We start from the raw sequence: 21,996 nt of genomic DNA, 5'->3' as shown, positions 1-21,996 counted from the left end.
AGTAGATTATCACAGAAAAAATGTGCAGAATATTTGTATTTATGTCCCTGGTTAAACGGCCTGTTTGATGTATGTGAAATGTGAAGAGCTTTGTACATAAAATCTGTAGTCCATCACAAATATTTCACTAAATCTGTAAAAAAAAACACTTTACAATGATCAGTACACCCTATTCATTTCATATGCTACCATAATTTTCTTCTTTAGGATAGTAAGTGGTTCAAATATATGCCAAATGAGACTAAAACTACATGCAAGTTTTCCATTGAAAAGTGAAAAACTGGTCATCAGACCATACTGTCCGCAAAAAAAAGTTGAATTCAAGAGTCCTTTTGCAATTAGACTTCTTGTATCATGACATCTTAGCATAGAAATGAGCAAAAAGTAACAAATTTCAATTTCTTATAGCCTCTGTGTGCATTTTTATATGTAAATATGGGCTACGGCCTAAATCGACTCGAAATAATTCTCGGTCTTACATGGCCTAAGACCATTTTATACTCATGTGGTATGCTTTTTGTAACTTTTCTTTACATTTAAAGTACATTTAATATATATGGAAGAATAATGTATGGTTAAAAAACATCAAAAACTTCAAATTGGTTGAAAAAAAATGCATGTTTATGTAAGGCTTCCCTTAATTCGAAAAATCTCTATTTTCAGGCACAGGCTCATATAAATTTGACTTTTGAATAACTGTAATAAATCTGATAAATCAAATGAGTGTTCTGTTGCTTTTAATACTTATTATATTAAATTCAAGAGTATTTAAAAAGCAAATTTTTGCAATATTTAAATTTTTTAGGCCAAAATCTTGACAGTTGAAAATATTTGATTTAAACGTCAAAAATAAACCACCAAATTTCAATATTAAAATGGCCCTAGTTTCTATAATATATATCCTATGGCCATGAAACTTGGCCAACTATCTTATAATTGCATAAGCTTAGGTCAGGCAAAGTTTTATTAAAATTGGTCAAGTCTTTCTATCCTATTAGGTCCAAGGACACAGTTATCGTCCTTTGGTTTTCGTTGTCTACAAATATAGTCCCTAGTGTGAACAGTGTATAACTTGCATTTTTTTTGGATACACTTTCCCAATTTATTTCTTGATATTTTATGCATGAAATATTAAGTAAGGGCATGAAATTACATGTTAAAAAAATTTGGGTGCTGAATCTTTATTTTAAGTAGTGATTTGGTCCAGTTAAAAAAGGTCCAAAATTAGAATGTCTGAAGCTGTCAAACTGAATTTTAGCCCCCCTTAACACAAAATTGTCAATATTTTGAGTTAGAGCTGGTAGAAGTTTCTATAATTTTGATATTATTTGTATCAATAGTAGTACACTACACTGTAAAAATCTTTTTGAGATAGAGCAGGTGCGATTTTTTTAATTTGAATTTATTGTCTAAAAGAAATGCACTACGAAATAACTGTGTTCTCGGGCCTAAGAGATGAATTCCATAAATGTAGATTCTGTACTTTGGCAACTTTCCTGAATGGTTTGCTGGTTTCAATTTGTCAAACTCAATAAAAGTAAAGGATTTACATCTTTCTTTGACAGAAATTCTGTTAAAATGTCCCATTTTGGCATTATACGGCTAAAATAAGCATTTTAAAGCAGTTTCCATTTTATGCCTAAGAGCCATGCTGACTTTCTATCTGACAGCTTTTTATGTTCCTGATATTTGTGTTTCTATGCTTAAATCAAATTTAATTAACCATTTGTGAACTCGGAATCTAGAGAAAAGTAGATTATCACAGAAAAAATGTGCAGAATATTTGTATTTATGTCCCTGGTTAAACGGCCTGTTTGATGTATGTGAAATGTGAAGAGCTTTGTACATAAAATCTGTAGTCCATCACAAATATTTCACTAAATCTGTAAAAAAAAACACTTTACAATGATCAGTACACCCTATTCATTTCATATGCTACCATAATTTTCTTCTTTAGGATAGTAAGTGGTTCAAATATATGCCAAATGAGACTAAAACTACATGCAAGTTTTCCATTGAAAAGTGAAAAACTGGTCATCAGACCATACTGTCCGCAAAAAAAAGTTGAATTCAAGAGTCCTTTTGCAATTAGACTTCTTGTATCATGACATCTTAGCATAGAAATGAGCAAAAAGTAACAAATTTCAATTTCTTATAGCCTCTGTGTGCATTTTTATATGTAAATATGGGCTACGGCCTAAATCGACTCGAAATAATTCTCGGTCTTACATGGCCTAAGACCATTTTATACTCATGTGGTATGCTTTTTGTAACTTTTCTTTACATTTAAAGTACATTTAATATATATGGAAGAATAATGTATGGTTAAAAAACATCAAAAACTTCAAATTGGTTGAAAAAAAATGCATGTTTATGTAAGGCTTCCCTTAATTCGAAAAATCTCTATTTTCAGGCACAGGCTCATATAAATTTGACTTTTGAATAACTGTAATAAATCTGATAAATCAAATGAGTGTTCTGTTGCTTTTAATACTTATTATATTAAATTCAAGAGTATTTAAAAAGCAAATTTTTGCAATATTTAAATTTTTTAGGCCAAAATCTTGACAGTTGAAAATATTTGATTTAAACGTCAAAAATAAACCACCAAATTTCAATATTAAAATGGCCCTAGTTTCTATAATATATATCCTATGGCCATGAAACTTGGCCAACTATCTTATAATTGCATAAGCTTAGGTCAGGCAAAGTTTTATTAAAATTGGTCAAGTCTTTCTATCCTATTAGGTCCAAGGACACAGTTATCGTCCTTTGGTTTTCGTTGTCTACAAATATAGTCCCTAGTGTGAACAGTGTATAACTTGCATTTTTTTTGGATACACTTTCCCAATTTATTTCTTGATATTTTATGCATGAAATATTAAGTAAGGGCATGAAATTACATGTTAAAAAAATTTGGGTGCTGAATCTTTATTTTAAGTAGTGATTTGGTCCAGTTAAAAAAGGTCCAAAATTAGAATGTCTGAAGCTGTCAAACTGAATTTTAGCCCCCCTTAACACAAAATTGTCAATATTTTGAGTTAGAGCTGGTAGAAGTTTCTATAATTTTGATATTATTTGTATCAATAGTAGTACACTACACTGTAAAAATCTTTTTGAGATAGAGCAGGTGCGATTTTTTTAATTTGAATTTATTGTCTAAAAGAAATGCACTACGAAATAACTGTGTTCTCGGGCCTAAGAGATGAATTCCATAAATGTAGATTCTGTACTTTGGCAACTTTCCTGAATGGTTTGCTGGTTTCAATTTGTCAAACTCAATAAAAGTAAAGGATTTACATCTTTCTTTGACAGAAATTCTGTTAAAATGTCCCATTTTGGCATTATACGGCTAAAATAAGCATTTTAAAGCAGTTTCCATTTTATGCCTAAGAGCCATGCTGACTTTCTATCTGACAGCTTTTTATGTTCCTGATATTTGTGTTTCTATGCTTAAATCAAATTTAATTAACCATTTGTGAACTCGGAATCTAGAGAAAAGTAGATTATCACAGAAAAAATGTGCAGAATATTTGTATTTATGTCCCTGGTTAAACGGCCTGTTTGATGTATGTGAAATGTGAAGAGCTTTGTACATAAAATCTGTAGTCCATCACAAATATTTCACTAAATCTGTAAAAAAAAACACTTTACAATGATCAGTACACCCTATTCATTTCATATGCTACCATAATTTTCTTCTTTAGGATAGTAAGTGGTTCAAATATATGCCAAATGAGACTAAAACTACATGCAAGTTTTCCATTGAAAAGTGAAAAACTGGTCATCAGACCATACTGTCCGCAAAAAAAAGTTGAATTCAAGAGTCCTTTTGCAATTAGACTTCTTGTATCATGACATCTTAGCATAGAAATGAGCAAAAAGTAACAAATTTCAATTTCTTATAGCCTCTGTGTGCATTTTTATATGTAAATATGGGCTACGGCCTAAATCGACTCGAAATAATTCTCGGTCTTACATGGCCTAAGACCATTTTATACTCATGTGGTATGCTTTTTGTAACTTTTCTTTACATTTAAAGTACATTTAATATATATGGAAGAATAATGTATGGTTAAAAAACATCAAAAACTTCAAATTGGTTGAAAAAAAATGCATGTTTATGTAAGGCTTCCCTTAATTCGAAAAATCTCTATTTTCAGGCACAGGCTCATATAAATTTGACTTTTGAATAACTGTAATAAATCTGATAAATCAAATGAGTGTTCTGTTGCTTTTAATACTTATTATATTAAATTCAAGAGTATTTAAAAAGCAAATTTTTGCAATATTTAAATTTTTTAGGCCAAAATCTTGACAGTTGAAAATATTTGATTTAAACGTCAAAAATAAACCACCAAATTTCAATATTAAAATGGCCCTAGTTTCTATAATATATATCCTATGGCCATGAAACTTGGCCAACTATCTTATAATTGCATAAGCTTAGGTCAGGCAAAGTTTTATTAAAATTGGTCAAGTCTTTCTATCCTATTAGGTCCAAGGACACAGTTATCGTCCTTTGGTTTTCGTTGTCTACAAATATAGTCCCTAGTGTGAACAGTGTATAACTTGCATTTTTTTTGGATACACTTTCCCAATTTATTTCTTGATATTTTATGCATGAAATATTAAGTAAGGGCATGAAATTACATGTTAAAAAAATTTGGGTGCTGAATCTTTATTTTAAGTAGTGATTTGGTCCAGTTAAAAAAGGTCCAAAATTAGAATGTCTGAAGCTGTCAAACTGAATTTTAGCCCCCCTTAACACAAAATTGTCAATATTTTGAGTTAGAGCTGGTAGAAGTTTCTATAATTTTGATATTATTTGTATCAATAGTAGTACACTACACTGTAAAAATCTTTTTGAGATAGAGCAGGTGCGATTTTTTTAATTTGAATTTATTGTCTAAAAGAAATGCACTACGAAATAACTGTGTTCTCGGGCCTAAGAGATGAATTCCATAAATGTAGATTCTGTACTTTGGCAACTTTCCTGAATGGTTTGCTGGTTTCAATTTGTCAAACTCAATAAAAGTAAAGGATTTACATCTTTCTTTGACAGAAATTCTGTTAAAATGTCCCATTTTGGCATTATACGGCTAAAATAAGCATTTTAAAGCAGTTTCCATTTTATGCCTAAGAGCCATGCTGACTTTCTATCTGACAGCTTTTTATGTTCCTGATATTTGTGTTTCTATGCTTAAATCAAATTTAATTAACCATTTGTGAACTCGGAATCTAGAGAAAAGTAGATTATCACAGAAAAAATGTGCAGAATATTTGTATTTATGTCCCTGGTTAAACGGCCTGTTTGATGTATGTGAAATGTGAAGAGCTTTGTACATAAAATCTGTAGTCCATCACAAATATTTCACTAAATCTGTAAAAAAAAACACTTTACAATGATCAGTACACCCTATTCATTTCATATGCTACCATAATTTTCTTCTTTAGGATAGTAAGTGGTTCAAATATATGCCAAATGAGACTAAAACTACATGCAAGTTTTCCATTGAAAAGTGAAAAACTTGTCATCAGACCATACTGTCCGCAAAAAAAAGTTGAATTCAAGAGTCCTTTTGCAATTAGACTTCTTGTATCATGACATCTTAGCATAGAAATGAGCAAAAAGTAACAAATTTCAATTTCTTATAGCCTCTGTGTGCATTTTTATATGTAAATATGGGCTACGGCCTAAATCGACTCGAAATAATTCTCAGTCTTACATGGCCTAAGACCATTTTATACTCATGTGGTATGCTTTTTGTAACTTTTCTTTACATTTAAAGTACATTTAATATATATGGAAGAATAATGTATGGTTAAAAAACATCAAAAACTTCAAATTGGTTGAAAAAAAATGCATGTTTATGTAAGGCTTCCCTTAATTCGAAAAATCTCTATTTTCAGGCACAGGCTCATATAAATTTGACTTTTGAATAACTGTAATAAATCTGATAAATCAAATGAGTGTTCTGTTGCTTTTAATACTTATTATATTAAATTCAAGAGTATTTAAAAAGCAAATTTTTGCAATATTTAAATTTTTTAGGCCAAAATCTTGACAGTTGAAAATATTTGATTTAAACGTCAAAAATAAACCACCAAATTTCAATATTAAAATGGCCCTAGTTTCTATAATATATATCCTATGGCCATGAAACTTGGCCAACTATCTTATAATTGCATAAGCTTAGGTCAGGCAAAGTTTTATTAAAATTGGTCAAGTCTTTCTATCCTATTAGGTCCAAGGACACAGTTATCGTCCTTTGGTTTTCGTTGTCTACAAATATAGTCCCTAGTGTGAACAGTGTATAACTTGCATTTTTTTTGGATACACTTTCCCAATTTATTTCTTGATATTTTATGCATGAAATATTAAGTAAGGGCATGAAATTACATGTTAAAAAAATTTGGGTGCTGAATCTTTATTTTAAGTAGTGATTTGGTCCAGTTAAAAAAGGTCCAAAATTAGAATGTCTGAAGCTGTCAAACTGAATTTTAGCCCCCCTTAACACAAAATTGTCAATATTTTGAGTTAGAGCTGGTAGAAGTTTCTATAATTTTGATATTATTTGTATCAATAGTAGTACACTACACTGTAAAAATCTTTTTGAGATAGAGCAGGTGCGATTTTTTTAATTTGAATTTATTGTCTAAAAGAAATGCACTACGAAATAACTGTGTTCTCGGGCCTAAGAGATGAATTCCATAAATGTAGATTCTGTACTTTGGCAACTTTCCTGAATGGTTTGCTGGTTTCAATTTGTCAAACTCAATAAAAGTAAAGGATTTACATCTTTCTTTGACAGAAATTCTGTTAAAATGTCCCATTTTGGCATTATACGGCTAAAATAAGCATTTTAAAGCAGTTTCCATTTTATGCCTAAGAGCCATGCTGACTTTCTATCTGACAGCTTTTTATGTTCCTGATATTTGTGTTTCTATGCTTAAATCAAATTTAATTAACCATTTGTGAACTCGGAATCTAGAGAAAAGTAGATTATCACAGAAAAAATGTGCAGAATATTTGTATTTATGTCCCTGGTTAAACGGCCTGTTTGATGTATGTGAAATGTGAAGAGCTTTGTACATAAAATCTGTAGTCCATCACAAATATTTCACTAAATCTGTAAAAAAAAACACTTTACAATGATCAGTACACCCTATTCATTTCATATGCTACCATAATTTTCTTCTTTAGGATAGTAAGTGGTTCAAATATATGCCAAATGAGACTAAAACTACATGCAAGTTTTCCATTGAAAAGTGAAAAACTGGTCATCAGACCATACTGTCCGCAAAAAAAAGTTGAATTCAAGAGTCCTTTTGCAATTAGACTTCTTGTATCATGACATCTTAGCATAGAAATGAGCAAAAAGTAACAAATTTCAATTTCTTATAGCCTCTGTGTGCATTTTTATATGTAAATATGGGCTACGGCCTAAATCGACTCGAAATAATTCTCGGTCTTACATGGCCTAAGACCATTTTATACTCATGTGGTATGCTTTTTGTAACTTTTCTTTACATTTAAAGTACATTTAATATATATGGAAGAATAATGTATGGTTAAAAAACATCAAAAACTTCAAATTGGTTGAAAAAAAATGCATGTTTATGTAAGGCTTCCCTTAATTCGAAAAATCTCTATTTTCAGGCACAGGCTCATATAAATTTGACTTTTGAATAACTGTAATAAATCTGATAAATCAAATGAGTGTTCTGTTGCTTTTAATACTTATTATATTAAATTCAAGAGTATTTAAAAAGCAAATTTTTGCAATATTTAAATTTTTTAGGCCAAAATCTTGACAGTTGAAAATATTTGATTTAAACGTCAAAAATAAACCACCAAATTTCAATATTAAAATGGCCCTAGTTTCTATAATATATATCCTATGGCCATGAAACTTGGCCAACTATCTTATAATTGCATAAGCTTAGGTCAGGCAAAGTTTTATTAAAATTGGTCAAGTCTTTCTATCCTATTAGGTCCAAGGACACAGTTATCGTCCTTTGGTTTTCGTTGTCTACAAATATAGTCCCTAGTGTGAACAGTGTATAACTTGCATTTTTTTTTGATACACTTTCCCAATTTATTTCTTGATATTTTATGCATGAAATATTAAGTAAGGGCATGAAATTACATGTTAAAAAAATTTGGGTGCTGAATCTTTATTTTAAGTAGTGATTTGGTCCAGTTAAAAAAGGTCCAAAATTAGAATGTCTGAAGCTGTCAAACTGAATTTTAGCCCCCCTTAACACAAAATTGTCAATATTTTGAGTTAGAGCTGGTAGAAGTTTCTATAATTTTGATATTATTTGTATCAATAGTAGTACACTACACTGTAAAAATCTTTTTGAGATAGAGCAGGTGCGATTTTTTTAATTTGAATTTATTGTCTAAAAGAAATGCACTACGAAATAACTGTGTTCTCGGGCCTAAGAGATGAATTCCATAAATGTAGATTCTGTACTTTGGCAACTTTCCTGAATGGTTTGCTGGTTTCAATTTGTCAAACTCAATAAAAGTAAAGGATTTACATCTTTCTTTGACAGAAATTCTGTTAAAATGTCCCATTTTGGCATTATACGGCTAAAATAAGCATTTTAAAGCAGTTTCCATTTTATGCCTAAGAGCCATGCTGACTTTCTATCTGACAGCTTTTTATGTTCCTGATATTTGTGTTTCTATGCTTAAATCAAATTTAATTAACCATTTGTGAACTCGGAATCTAGAGAAAAGTAGATTATCACAGAAAAAATGTGCAGAATATTTGTATTTATGTCCCTGGTTAAACGGCCTGTTTGATGTATGTGAAATGTGAAGAGCTTTGTACATAAAATCTGTAGTCCATCACAAATATTTCACTAAATCTGTAAAAAAAAACACTTTACAATGATCAGTACACCCTATTCATTTCATATGCTACCATAATTTTCTTCTTTAGGATAGTAAGTGGTTCAAATATATGCCAAATGAGACTAAAACTACATGCAAGTTTTCCATTGAAAAGTGAAAAACTGGTCATCAGACCATACTGTCCGCAAAAAAAAGTTGAATTCAAGAGTCCTTTTGCAATTAGACTTCTTGTATCATGACATCTTAGCATAGAAATGAGCAAAAAGTAACAAATTTCAATTTCTTATAGCCTCTGTGTGCATTTTTATATGTAAATATGGGCTACGGCCTAAATCGACTCGAAATAATTCTCGGTCTTACATGGCCTAAGACCATTTTATACTCATGTGGTATGCTTTTTGTAACTTTTCTTTACATTTAAAGTACATTTAATATATATGGAAGAATAATGTATGGTTAAAAAACATCAAAAACTTCAAATTGGTTGAAAAAAAATGCATGTTTATGTAAGGCTTCCCTTAATTCGAAAAATCTCTATTTTCAGGCACAGGCTCATATAAATTTGACTTTTGAATAACTGTAATAAATCTGATAAATCAAATGAGTGTTCTGTTGCTTTTAATACTTATTATATTAAATTCAAGAGTATTTAAAAAGCAAATTTTTGCAATATTTAAATTTTTTAGGCCAAAATCTTGACAGTTGAAAATATTTGATTTAAACGTCAAAAATAAACCACCAAATTTCAATATTAAAATGGCCCTAGTTTCTATAATATATATCCTATGGCCATGAAACTTGGCCAACTATCTTATAATTGCATAAGCTTAGGTCAGGCAAAGTTTTATTAAAATTGGTCAAGTCTTTCTATCCTATTAGGTCCAAGGACACAGTTATCGTCCTTTGGTTTTCGTTGTCTACAAATATAGTCCCTAGTGTGAACAGTGTATAACTTGCATTTTTTTTGGATACACTTTCCCAATTTATTTCTTGATATTTTATGCATGAAATATTAAGTAAGGGCATGAAATTACATGTTAAAAAAATTTGGGTGCTGAATCTTTATTTTAAGTAGTGATTTGGTCCAGTTAAAAAAGGTCCAAAATTAGAATGTCTGAAGCTGTCAAACTGAATTTTAGCCCCCCTTAACACAAAATTGTCAATATTTTGAGTTAGAGCTGGTAGAAGTTTCTATAATTTTGATATTATTTGTATCAATAGTAGTACACTACACTGTAAAAATCTTTTTGAGATAGAGCAGGTGCGATTTTTTTAATTTGAATTTATTGTCTAAAAGAAATGCACTACGAAATAACTGTGTTCTCGGGCCTAAGAGATGAATTCCATAAATGTAGATTCTGTACTTTGGCAACTTTCCTGAATGGTTTGCTGGTTTCAATTTGTCAAACTCAATAAAAGTAAAGGATTTACATCTTTCTTTGACAGAAATTCTGTTAAAATGTCCCATTTTGGCATTATACGGCTAAAATAAGCATTTTAAAGCAGTTTCCATTTTATGCCTAAGAGCCATGCTGACTTTCTATCTGACAGCTTTTTATGTTCCTGATATTTGTGTTTCTATGCTTAAATCAAATTTAATTAACCATTTGTGAACTCGGAATCTAGAGAAAAGTAGATTATCACAGAAAAAATGTGCAGAATATTTGTATTTATGTCCCTGGTTAAACGGCCTGTTTGATGTATGTGAAATGTGAAGAGCTTTGTACATAAAATCTGTAGTCCATCACAAATATTTCACTAAATCTGTAAAAAAAAACACTTTACAATGATCAGTACACCCTATTCATTTCATATGCTACCATAATTTTCTTCTTTAGGATAGTAAGTGGTTCAAATATATGCCAAATGAGACTAAAACTACATGCAAGTTTTCCATTGAAAAGTGAAAAACTGGTCATCAGACCATACTGTCCGCAAAAAAAAGTTGAATTCAAGAGTCCTTTTGCAATTAGACTTCTTGTATCATGACATCTTAGCATAGAAATGAGCAAAAAGTAACAAATTTCAATTTCTTATAGCCTCTGTGTGCATTTTTATATGTAAATATGGGCTACGGCCTAAATCGACTCGAAATAATTCTCAGTCTTACATGGCCTAAGACCATTTTATACTCATGTGGTATGCTTTTTGTAACTTTTCTTTACATTTAAAGTACATTTAATATATATGGAAGAATAATGTATGGTTAAAAAACATCAAAAACTTCAAATTGGTTGAAAAAAAATGCATGTTTATGTAAGGCTTCCCTTAATTCGAAAAATCTCTATTTTCAGGCACAGGCTCATATAAATTTGACTTTTGAATAACTGTAATAAATCTGATAAATCAAATGAGTGTTCTGTTGCTTTTAATACTTATTATATTAAATTCAAGAGTATTTAAAAAGCAAATTTTTGCAATATTTAAATTTTTTAGGCCAAAATCTTGACAGTTGAAAATATTTGATTTAAACGTCAAAAATAAACCACCAAATTTCAATATTAAAATGGCCCTAGTTTCTATAATATATATCCTATGGCCATGAAACTTGGCCAACTATCTTATAATTGCATAAGCTTAGGTCAGGCAAAGTTTTATTAAAATTGGTCAAGTCTTTCTATCCTATTAGGTCCAAGGACACAGTTATCGTCCTTTGGTTTTCGTTGTCTACAAATATAGTCCCTAGTGTGAACAGTGTATAACTTGCATTTTTTTTGGATACACTTTCCCAATTTATTTCTTGATATTTTATGCATGAAATATTAAGTAAGGGCATGAAATTACATGTTAAAAAAATTTGGGTGCTGAATCTTTATTTTAAGTAGTGATTTGGTCCAGTTAAAAAAGGTCCAAAATTAGAATGTCTGAAGCTGTCAAACTGAATTTTAGCCCCCCTTAACACAAAATTGTCAATATTTTGAGTTAGAGCTGGTAGAAGTTTCTATAATTTTGATATTATTTGTATCAATAGTAGTACACTACACTGTAAAAATCTTTTTGAGATAGAGCAGGTGCGATTTTTTTAATTTGAATTTATTGTCTAAAAGAAATGCACTACGAAATAACTGTGTTCTCGGGCCTAAGAGATGAATTCCATAAATGTAGATTCTGTACTTTGGCAACTTTCCTGAATGGTTTGCTGGTTTCAATTTGTCAAACTCAATAAAAGTAAAGGATTTACATCTTTCTTTGACAGAAATTCTGTTAAAATGTCCCATTTTGGCATTATACGGCTAAAATAAGCATTTTAAAGCAGTTTCCATTTTATGCCTAAGAGCCATGCTGACTTTCTATCTGACAGCTTTTTATGTTCCTGATATTTGTGTTTCTATGCTTAAATCAAATTTAATTAACCATTTGTGAACTCGGAATCTAGAGAAAAGTAGATTATCACAGAAAAAATGTGCAGAATATTTGTATTTATGTCCCTGGTTAAACGGCCTGTTTGATGTATGTGAAATGTGAAGAGCTTTGTACATAAAATCTGTAGTCCATCACAAATATTTCACTAAATCTGTAAAAAAAAACACTTTACAATGATCAGTACACCCTATTCATTTCATATGCTACCATAATTTTCTTCTTTAGGATAGTAAGTGGTTCAAATATATGCCAAATGAGACTAAAACTACATGCAAGTTTTCCATTGAAAAGTGAAAAACTGGTCATCAGACCATACTGTCCGCAAAAAAAAGTTGAATTCAAGAGTCCTTTTGCAATTAGACTTCTTGTATCATGACATCTTAGCATAGAAATGAGCAAAAAGTAACAAATTTCAATTTCTTATAGCCTCTGTGTGCATTTTTATATGTAAATATGGGCTACGGCCTAAATCGACTCGAAATAATTCTCGGTCTTACATGGCCTAAGACCATTTTATACTCATGTGGTATGCTTTTTGTAACTTTTCTTTACATTTAAAGTACATTTAATATATATGGAAGAATAATGTATGGTTAAAAAACATCAAAAACTTCAAATTGGTTGAAAAAAAATGCATGTTTATGTAAGGCTTCCCTTAATTCGAAAAATCTCTATTTTCAGGCACAGGCTCATATAAATTTGACTTTTGAATAACTGTAATAAATCTGATAAATCAAATGAGTGTTCTGTTGCTTTTAATACTTATTATATTAAATTCAAGAGTATTTAAAAAGCAAATTTTTGCAATATTTAAATTTTTTAGGCCAAAATCTTGACAGTTGAAAATATTTGATTTAAACGTCAAAAATAAACCACCAAATTTCAATATTAAAATGGCCCTAGTTTCTATAATATATATCCTATGGCCATGAAACTTGGCCAACTATCTTATAATTGCATAAGCTTAGGTCAGGCAAAGTTTTATTAAAATTGGTCAAGTCTTTCTATCCTATTAGGTCCAAGGACACAGTTATCGTCCTTTGGTTTTCGTTGTCTACAAATATAGTCCCTAGTGTGAACAGTGTATAACTTGCATTTTTTTTGGATACACTTTCCCAATTTATTTCTTGATATTTTATGCATGAAATATTAAGTAAGGGCATGAAATTACATGTTAAAAAAATTTGGGTGCTGAATCTTTATTTTAAGTAGTGATTTGGTCCAGTTAAAAAAGGTCCAAAATTAGAATGTCTGAAGCTGTCAAACTGAATTTTAGCCCCCCTTAACACAAAATTGTCAATATTTTGAGTTAGAGCTGGTAGAAGTTTCTATAATTTTGATATTATTTGTATCAATAGTAGTACACTACACTGTAAAAATCTTTTTGAGATAGAGCAGGTGCGATTTTTTTAATTTGAATTTATTGTCTAAAAGAAATGCACTACGAAATAACTGTGTTCTCGGGCCTAAGAGATGAATTCCATAAATGTAGATTCTGTACTTTGGCAACTTTCCTGAATGGTTTGCTGGTTTCAATTTGTCAAACTCAATAAAAGTAAAGGATTTACATCTTTCTTTGACAGAAATTCTGTTAAAATGTCCCATTTTGGCATTATACGGCTAAAATAAGCATTTTAAAGCAGTTTCCATTTTATGCCTAAGAGCCATGCTGACTTTCTATCTGACAGCTTTTTATGTTCCTGATATTTGTGTTTCTATGCTTAAATCAAATTTAATTAACCATTTGTGAACTCGGAATCTAGAGAAAAGTAGATTATCACAGAAAAAATGTGCAGAATATTTGTATTTATGTCCCTGGTTAAACGGCCTGTTTGATGTATGTGAAATGTGAAGAGCTTTGTACATAAAATCTGTAGTCCATCACAAATATTTCACTAAATCTGTAAAAAAAAACACTTTACAATGATCAGTACACCCTATTCATTTCATATGCTACCATAATTTTCTTCTTTAGGATAGTAAGTGGTTCAAATATATGCCAAATGAGACTAAAACTACATGCAAGTTTTCCATTGAAAAGTGAAAAACTGGTCATCAGACCATACTGTCCGCAAAAAAAAGTTGAATTCAAGAGTCCTTTTGCAATTAGACTTCTTGTATCATGACATCTTAGCATAGAAATGAGCAAAAAGTAACAAATTTCAATTTCTTATAGCCTCTGTGTGCATTTTTATATGTAAATATGGGCTACGGCCTAAATCGACTCGAAATAATTCTCAGTCTTACATGGCCTAAGACCATTTTATACTCATGTGGTATGCTTTTTGTAACTTTTCTTTACATTTAAAGTACATTTAATATATATGGAAGAATAATGTATGGTTAAAAAACATCAAAAACTTCAAATTGGTTGAAAAAAAATGCATGTTTATGTAAGGCTTCCCTTAATTCGAAAAATCTCTATTTTCAGGCACAGGCTCATATAAATTTGACTTTTGAATAACTGTAAATTTTTGCAATATTTAAATTTTTTAGGCCAAAATCTTGACAGTTGAAAATATTTGATTTAAACGTCAAAAATAAACCACCAAATTTCAATATTAAAATGGCCCTAGTTTCTATAATATATATCCTATGGCCATGAAACTTGGCCAACTATCTTATAATTGCATAAGCTTAGGTCAGGCAAAGTTTTATTAAAATTGGTCAAGTCTTTCTATCCTATTAGGTCCAAGGACACAGTTATCGTCCTTTGGTTTTCGTTGTCTACAAATATAGTCCCTAGTGTGAACAGTGTATAACTTGCATTTTTTTTGGATACACTTTCCCAATTTATTTCTTGATATTTTATGCATGAAATATTAAGTAAGGGCATGAAATTACATGTTAAAAAAATTTGGGTGCTGAATCTTTATTTTAAGTAGTGATTTGGTCCAGTTAAAAAAGGTCCAAAATTAGAATGTCTGAAGCTGTCAAACTGAATTTTAGCCCCCCTTAACACAAAATTGTCAATATTTTGAGTTAGAGCTGGTAGAAGTTTCTATAATTTTGATATTATTTGTATCAATAGTAGTACACTACACTGTAAAAATCTTTTTGAGATAGAGCAGGTGCGATTTTTTTAATTTGAATTTATTGTCTAAAAGAAATGCACTACGAAATAACTGTGTTCTCGGGCCTAAGAGATGAATTCCATAAATGTAGATTCTGTACTTTGGCAACTTTCCTGAATGGTTTGCTGGTTTCAATTTGTCAAACTCAATAAAAGTAAAGGATTTACATCTTTCTTTGACAGAAATTCTGTTAAAATGTCCCATTTTGGCATTATACGGCTAAAATAAGCATTTTAAAGCAGTTTCCATTTTATGCCTAAGAGCCATGCTGACTTTCTATCTGACAGCTTTTTATGTTCCTGATATTTGTGTTTCTATGCTTAAATCAAATTTAATTAACCATTTGTGAACTCGGAATCTAGAGAAAAGTAGATTATCACAGAAAAAATGTGCAGAATATTTGTATTTATGTCCCTGGTTAAACGGCCTGTTTGATGTATGTGAAATGTGAAGAGCTTTGTACATAAAATCTGTAGTCCATCACAAATATTTCACTAAATCTGTAAAAAAAAACACTTTACAATGATCAGTACACCCTATTCATTTCATATGCTACCATAATTTTCTTCTTTAGGATAGTAAGTGGTTCAAATATATGCCAAATGAGACTAAAACTACATGCAAGTTTTCCATTGAAAAGTGAAAAACTGGTCATCAGACCATACTGTCCGCAAAAAAAAGTTGAATTCAAGAGTCCTTTTGCAATTAGACTTCTTGTATCATGACATCTTAGCATAGAAATGAGCAAAAAGTAACAAATTTCAATTTCTTATAGCCTCTGTGTGCATTTTTATATGTAAATATGGGCTACGGCCTAAATCGACTCGAAATAATTCTCAGTCTTACATGGCCTAAGACCATTTTATACTCATGTGGTATGCTTTTTGTAACTTTTCTTTACATTTAAAGTACATTTAATATATATGGAAGAATAATGTATGGTTAAAAAACATCAAAAACTTCAAATTGGTTGAAAAAAAATGCATGTTTATGTAAGGCTTCCCTTAATTCGAAAAATCTCTATTTTCAGGCACAGGCTCATATAAATTTGACTTTTGAATAACTGTAAATTTTTGCAATATTTAAATTTTTTAGGCCAAAATCTTGACAGTTGAAAATATTTGATTTAAACGTCAAAAATAAACCACCAAATTTCAATATTAAAATGGCCCTAGTTTCTATAATATATATCCTATGGCCATGAAACTTGGCCAACTATCTTATAATTGCATAAGCTTAGGTCAGGCAAAGTTTTATTAAAATTGGTCAAGTCTTTCTATCCTATTAGGTCCAAGGACACAGTTATCGTCCTTTGGTTTTCGTTGTCTACAAATATAGTCCCTAGTGTGAACAGTGTATAACTTGCATTTTTTTTGGATACACTTTCCCAATTTATTTCTTGATATTTTATGCATGAAATATTAAGTAAGGGCATGAAATTACATGTTAAAAAAATTTGGGTGCTGAATCTTTATTTTAAGTAGTGATTTGGTCCAGTTAAAAAAGGTCCAAAATTAGAATGTCTGAAGCTGTCAAACTGAATTTTAGCCCCCCTTAACACAAAATTGTCAATATTTTGAGTTAGAGCTGGTAGAAGTTTCTATAATTTTGATATTATTTGTATCAATAGTAGTACACTACACTGTAAAAATCTTTTTGAGATTGAGCAGGTGCGATTTTTTTAATTTGAATTTATTGTCTAAAAGAAATGCACTACGAAATAACTGTGTTCTCGGGCCTTATCCAATCAAAATTAACGTTTCAAATGGTGTTGTACATGGTCATGCGTTTCTAGGATTTCTGATGATGTTTTGTTTCTCATTAAATTCGTTGGAAGAATACTAGAATGACTAAATTGAATTAATATTTAAGTCTGGGAACACATTGTTTTGAATTAGTTTTCAGTAAGTGTGAAAACTCTACGATATGTACTGTGTTTTGTTGTTGTTGTTATTAGTACCGCTGGCAGAAATCAAGCAACTCATTAATAGAGTGTGTTGATATATTTACACCGGTAATAAAGATTTGATAATTTGTAAATAAGTATGGCCAACAGCAACTAACGACAAATAATTTTCGTAATTTTAGGATTTAAATGTTTAGCACGTCGTCTTTGATTTGACATTCCAACTGTTTTGATTCTAGCACCACTGATAATGAAAACAAAACACGTGCTGGCGTACACCAAATTATATTGATAACAATTTCATGGCTTAAGACAAGGAATATAACACTTTACATCTCACATAATAAGTTAATTATTTTAGGACAAACGCACCCTGGTGGAGGATATTTCAGATTTATCAACATTTTAGATGAAATTGATGAACCCGTAAGTAACATTCCTTTTAAATAAAACATTTCTATTTTATTTCTGTTTTTTAGGAGGGGGAGGGGAAGAACGGTTCTATCATCATGGTATTTTGACATCTATTAGGTTAGCCTCGTTGATTGATGTTGGTATCAATCCGTTGGATGAGAATGATTCTTGTTATCATCATGGTATTTTTATATCTATTAGTTTAACCTCGTTGGTGGAAGTTGGTATCAATCCTTTGTCGAAGAATGGTCCTTGTTATCAGCATGGTATGTTGGAATATTTTGGTTAACCTCGTTGATTGATGTTTGTATCACTCCTTTCGGGGAGAATGGTCCTTGTTATCCACATGGTATGTTGTGATCAATAAGGTAAATCTCGTTGATTGATGTTGGTATCAATGCTTTAGGGGAGAATTATCCTTGTTATCATCATGGTATGTTGGTATCTATTAGGTTAACCTCTTTGGTTAGTGTTGGTATTCATCCTTTGAGAGAGAATGCATGGTCCCTGTTATCATCGTGGTCTGTTTGTATCTATTAGATTCACATCGTTGGGTTATTTTGATATCAATGCTGGGGAAGGATCTTGTAATCATCATGCTATGTTGGGATCTATAAGGTTAACCTCGTTGGTTGATATTGGTATTTATCGGTGGTTTATTTTTTGTTTTTTGGGGGGGGGGGGGGGGAGTGGGGGTCTTGTTATCATCATGATATGTTGGGAGGGACCAATTAGGTTAACATTGTTGGTTGATGTTGGTATCAATCCTTTCTTTTTTTTTGGGGGGGGGGGGGGGGGGAGGTTCTTGTTATCATCATGGTATGTTGGGATCTATTACGTTGACCTCGTTGGTTGATATTGATAACGATCTTTTCTTAACCATGGGTTATATTTGTATCCTTGTCATAGTTATATAAAACGCGTTGCAACGGATTAACCAAAAAAAAACAGACTTTGAACCAATTGATTTATCACTGGAAAAGAAACAAAAGAGGAATTTTGTTGTCAATATAATAGATTTTCATGCGATTGTCATACAAATGAGAGGTTTAGCTAGCTATAACAGCAGGTTTGATCCACCATTTTCTACATAAGGAAATGCCTTTACCAAGTCAGGAATATGGCAGTTGTTTTCCACTTTCCGTTTTGAATTTTCCTTGGAGTTCGGTATTTTTGTTATTTTACTTTTTAGTTGGTACCTAACTTTTAGTAATGGCGATATAATTTGTTAACTCTTTTTCCGTTTTTGCAGGGAGAATATTATATTAACAGAACTACAGGAATGTTGTATTTATGGCCGGCATTTTCTAAAGGACTCTACAGCAGTAACGACGTGATATATGGTTCAATGATAGATACTTGTATACAGTGAGTTTTCTTAGTTAGAATTGCAATATTGTTCAATACCATTGCTGGTGGTCTTTATATGTAGAGTGAAGGTACAAAAAGTGTCAACCCTATTAATTAATTAATTAAAATTAAATTATATAAGTTACCTACAAACAGTTAAATAGTAAGAAACAAGTTATGGAAAAGCAGTGTTTCTGGTGGATGTGTCACTTCGTTCATCTCCGTTTTTTTTTTTTTGTATTTTTGGGATGGGGGGGTTGCTGACTGTAAAGTTGCGTATAGTGTTTTATGGACAACTGTTTGTCATTTCCTTATATTTTGTTTTGTTTGTTTTGTTGTTTAGATGTTTTTTAAGGGGGAACAGGGGCATTGGGCTGTCTGTTTCTATTAGTCATGTGATTTGATTGCCACCTTGATATCCTGTTTTTTTGTTTTAAAGGTTGTTTTTGTAACATGATACAATTCCAATATATTTAAATTATAGGTTAACCAGATACACTTCAAATGTTATATTTGAGAATTTCATTTTGGAAGCATGTCGTCATTTCGGAATCCAAGCACAGGATTCTTCAAATATAACAATTCATAGCATGGAAATACGGAATTCAGGTAATTAAAAACTTACGTTAAGTAAAAGAGCGATAATTTTTGGGATTTTTTTTTCTAAACAGTGTTTTTCGGGTTCCTCATGACTCAACAAAATGTCTTCGAAAAAAAATATCCATTAGGTAAAAGTCTCTCTTCCCTGTGTAGATTTTAGGCACTTAAGTTGAAATATCAAAGAAGACGGATTTGAGTTACTTCCCTTTATTTGGATATAAAGTAAGGGATATCGATTGTATCAATTGTGATAAATCAACTCAAAACTAGGTCAGACAAGCAACGTTGTGTAAGGTATGTGTAATTTTATAGGAAATGGAAAATCTGTGCAAACAAGAAAACATATAATATCGAAATCTTATGCACACGTTCGTATGCTTCAGAAGATTAATCAATTAGTTTAGGGGTAGGGTTGAGCGGTTACACATAGTTAGCACCGCCACATTCTGTATGCGCCCGTCCCAAATCAAGAGCCTGTAATTCAGTTGTTGTCGTTGGTTTATATATGTCAAATTTTAATTTTTTTTTTCGTAAATTATATTTTGTTATAAATTAGACCATTTGTTTTCATCGGGGCAATTTATAGCTGGTATGGGTTTATCTCTTTGTTAAAGGCCGTTCGGTTGTCTTTAATTGCTTTTATCGGTTCATTTGAACTCTGATGGTTAGTGTTTTCACTGGCAGTTATACCACCTCTACTTATTTTTATATTCTACGTTGTATTTTGGTACTGTTATGCTTTTGGTTTTTTTTTTTACCATGGCATCGTCAGTTTGTTTTCGACTTATGAGTTTTATTATCCCTTTGGTCTCTCGTTTAGACTCATTAAATAGTTTGCATTAAATTAAAACTAGCAAAATGGATACACATTGCTCACATAGTTTTAATTATATATTTACCAGTGAAATAAAATGCATTTTCTGCAACAGCCTTTCTCAGTTCATAAATTTAGAAGTGTTACTGTTTTTGTGAAACGGACAGAAAAATAAAAAATTATCCGATATGAAAAGAAGTTATTTTAAGTGTATACTAATATAAAAATAGGAAGACGTTGTTTGATTGCCAATGAGACAGCTCTCAACCAGAGAACAATTGACGTAGAAGTTAACATATATAGGTCATCGTGTGGCCGTAATAGCATGAGCAAAAGGTACCAGCCAACAATACAACAAACACAGACTACATCTTTTTTACAGGATCTTATAATGTGTACTGTAGAAAGGATTGTAGAAATTTTGTCATATCAAAGAGTTATCTACATGACGGTGATGGCGGTGTTACATTACAAGGTAAGTTGATGAGTAATCCCTTTTGGATTCTGTGTCTGGAGCGCTTTTCTGATTTGGCAGGTATGCACTGAAACGAAGAAGTATGAACCTTTAAGAGTCTGTTACAATTTTGAAAATGAATTGCATTTAGCAGTAGTTATAGATTCTCTTTGTAAATATCGAACACATGTTTGTCTCCATAGCGGCCATATCATTTTCTCTTAATCGGGACATTTCTCCAATTTGAATATGACTAACTGTAAAGGAAAAAAGAAATAAAAAGTGTTTTCTAAATTTTATCAGATTATAAAAGGTACATAAGTCTTCTCAAGGGCATACGATACAGTATCAGGGGAGGTAATGACGTTGCTAACGTAAAATGTTATTTTCGCGACGTCAAACTCTGACATATATGGGGAAAAGATGCATTTTTCACCGATGAATTTTTTTAAATTCGATAAATGTACAGCAAAAATTGCCGTTTTTTTTTCTAAAATCATGAAACTTTGATAAAAATGAATTATTTCCAAAGAATTGTTATACAAATTTAGGGCAAGCCATACTTATGTTAAGAAGATTTTCCAAATGTTTTTACAAAAAAAATTAGGTATGTCTATCTAAGGAATAGAAATGTCCAAAAAACTGAAATTTTGAGTAATCGTCTAAAATTTCGACCCCATTTATCTCTTAAAGTAGCACATGAAGGTATATTTTACATATTTGAATTGATTAGGTGAAAAATAGCTTGTATGCAAATTTTCGTAAACAAATCACCGTGGGATCAAAACTGTATCGTCTACCCTTAAGAAAGCTCACATGCTGGTTTGTATGGAATGATTCTGTCCATGTTAAAGGCACTTGTTTGAAGTGTGATAAAAGTTACCGATGACTTTTTGTGACTATGATAAGAGATTCAGCGGGCGACCAAATCAGTAAATGACATCTTACACAACAAATCCTCCAACAGAGTTATGAAGAAGAACGACTGAAATCGACACTACATACGTTTGACTGTCATCATCACGAATTGATTGACCAATACGATGTTTCGGTGTCTCAAATGACTAGCGACATTTTCTCCGCGGTGTGTGATCTTTAAATATCAGTAAAGTCGTCTGATCTTGTAATTTTACTGACTGTGCCTTGTTCCTA

The 21,996-nt window shown here is 31.1% G+C and overlaps 1 protein-coding gene across 1 annotated transcript in view; it reads left to right on the top strand.

Annotated features, from left to right (window-relative positions):
* The window catches only part of LOC127723909 (uncharacterized), a 55,847-nt gene that overhangs the window by 19,091 nt on the left and 14,760 nt on the right, over positions 1 to 21,996 (top strand). Inside the window, exons 8-11 of the mRNA XM_052230625.1 lie at positions 17,574 to 17,638; positions 18,879 to 18,994; positions 19,461 to 19,585; positions 20,773 to 20,865. Of these exons, the coding sequence (XP_052086585.1) occupies positions 17,574 to 17,638; positions 18,879 to 18,994; positions 19,461 to 19,585; positions 20,773 to 20,865 (399 nt within the window). The remainder of the gene's footprint in view (positions 1 to 17,573; positions 17,639 to 18,878; positions 18,995 to 19,460; positions 19,586 to 20,772; positions 20,866 to 21,996) is intronic.

Source organism: Mytilus californianus, unplaced genomic scaffold (genome assembly GCF_021869535.1).
Source record: "Mytilus californianus isolate M0D057914Y unplaced genomic scaffold, xbMytCali1.0.p SCAF_13, whole genome shotgun sequence".
NCBI classification, from domain to species: domain Eukaryota; kingdom Metazoa; phylum Mollusca; class Bivalvia; order Mytilida; family Mytilidae; genus Mytilus; species Mytilus californianus.
The sequence above is the reverse complement of the archived record's forward strand: the minus strand, read 5'-3'. Positions and strand labels throughout refer to the sequence as shown.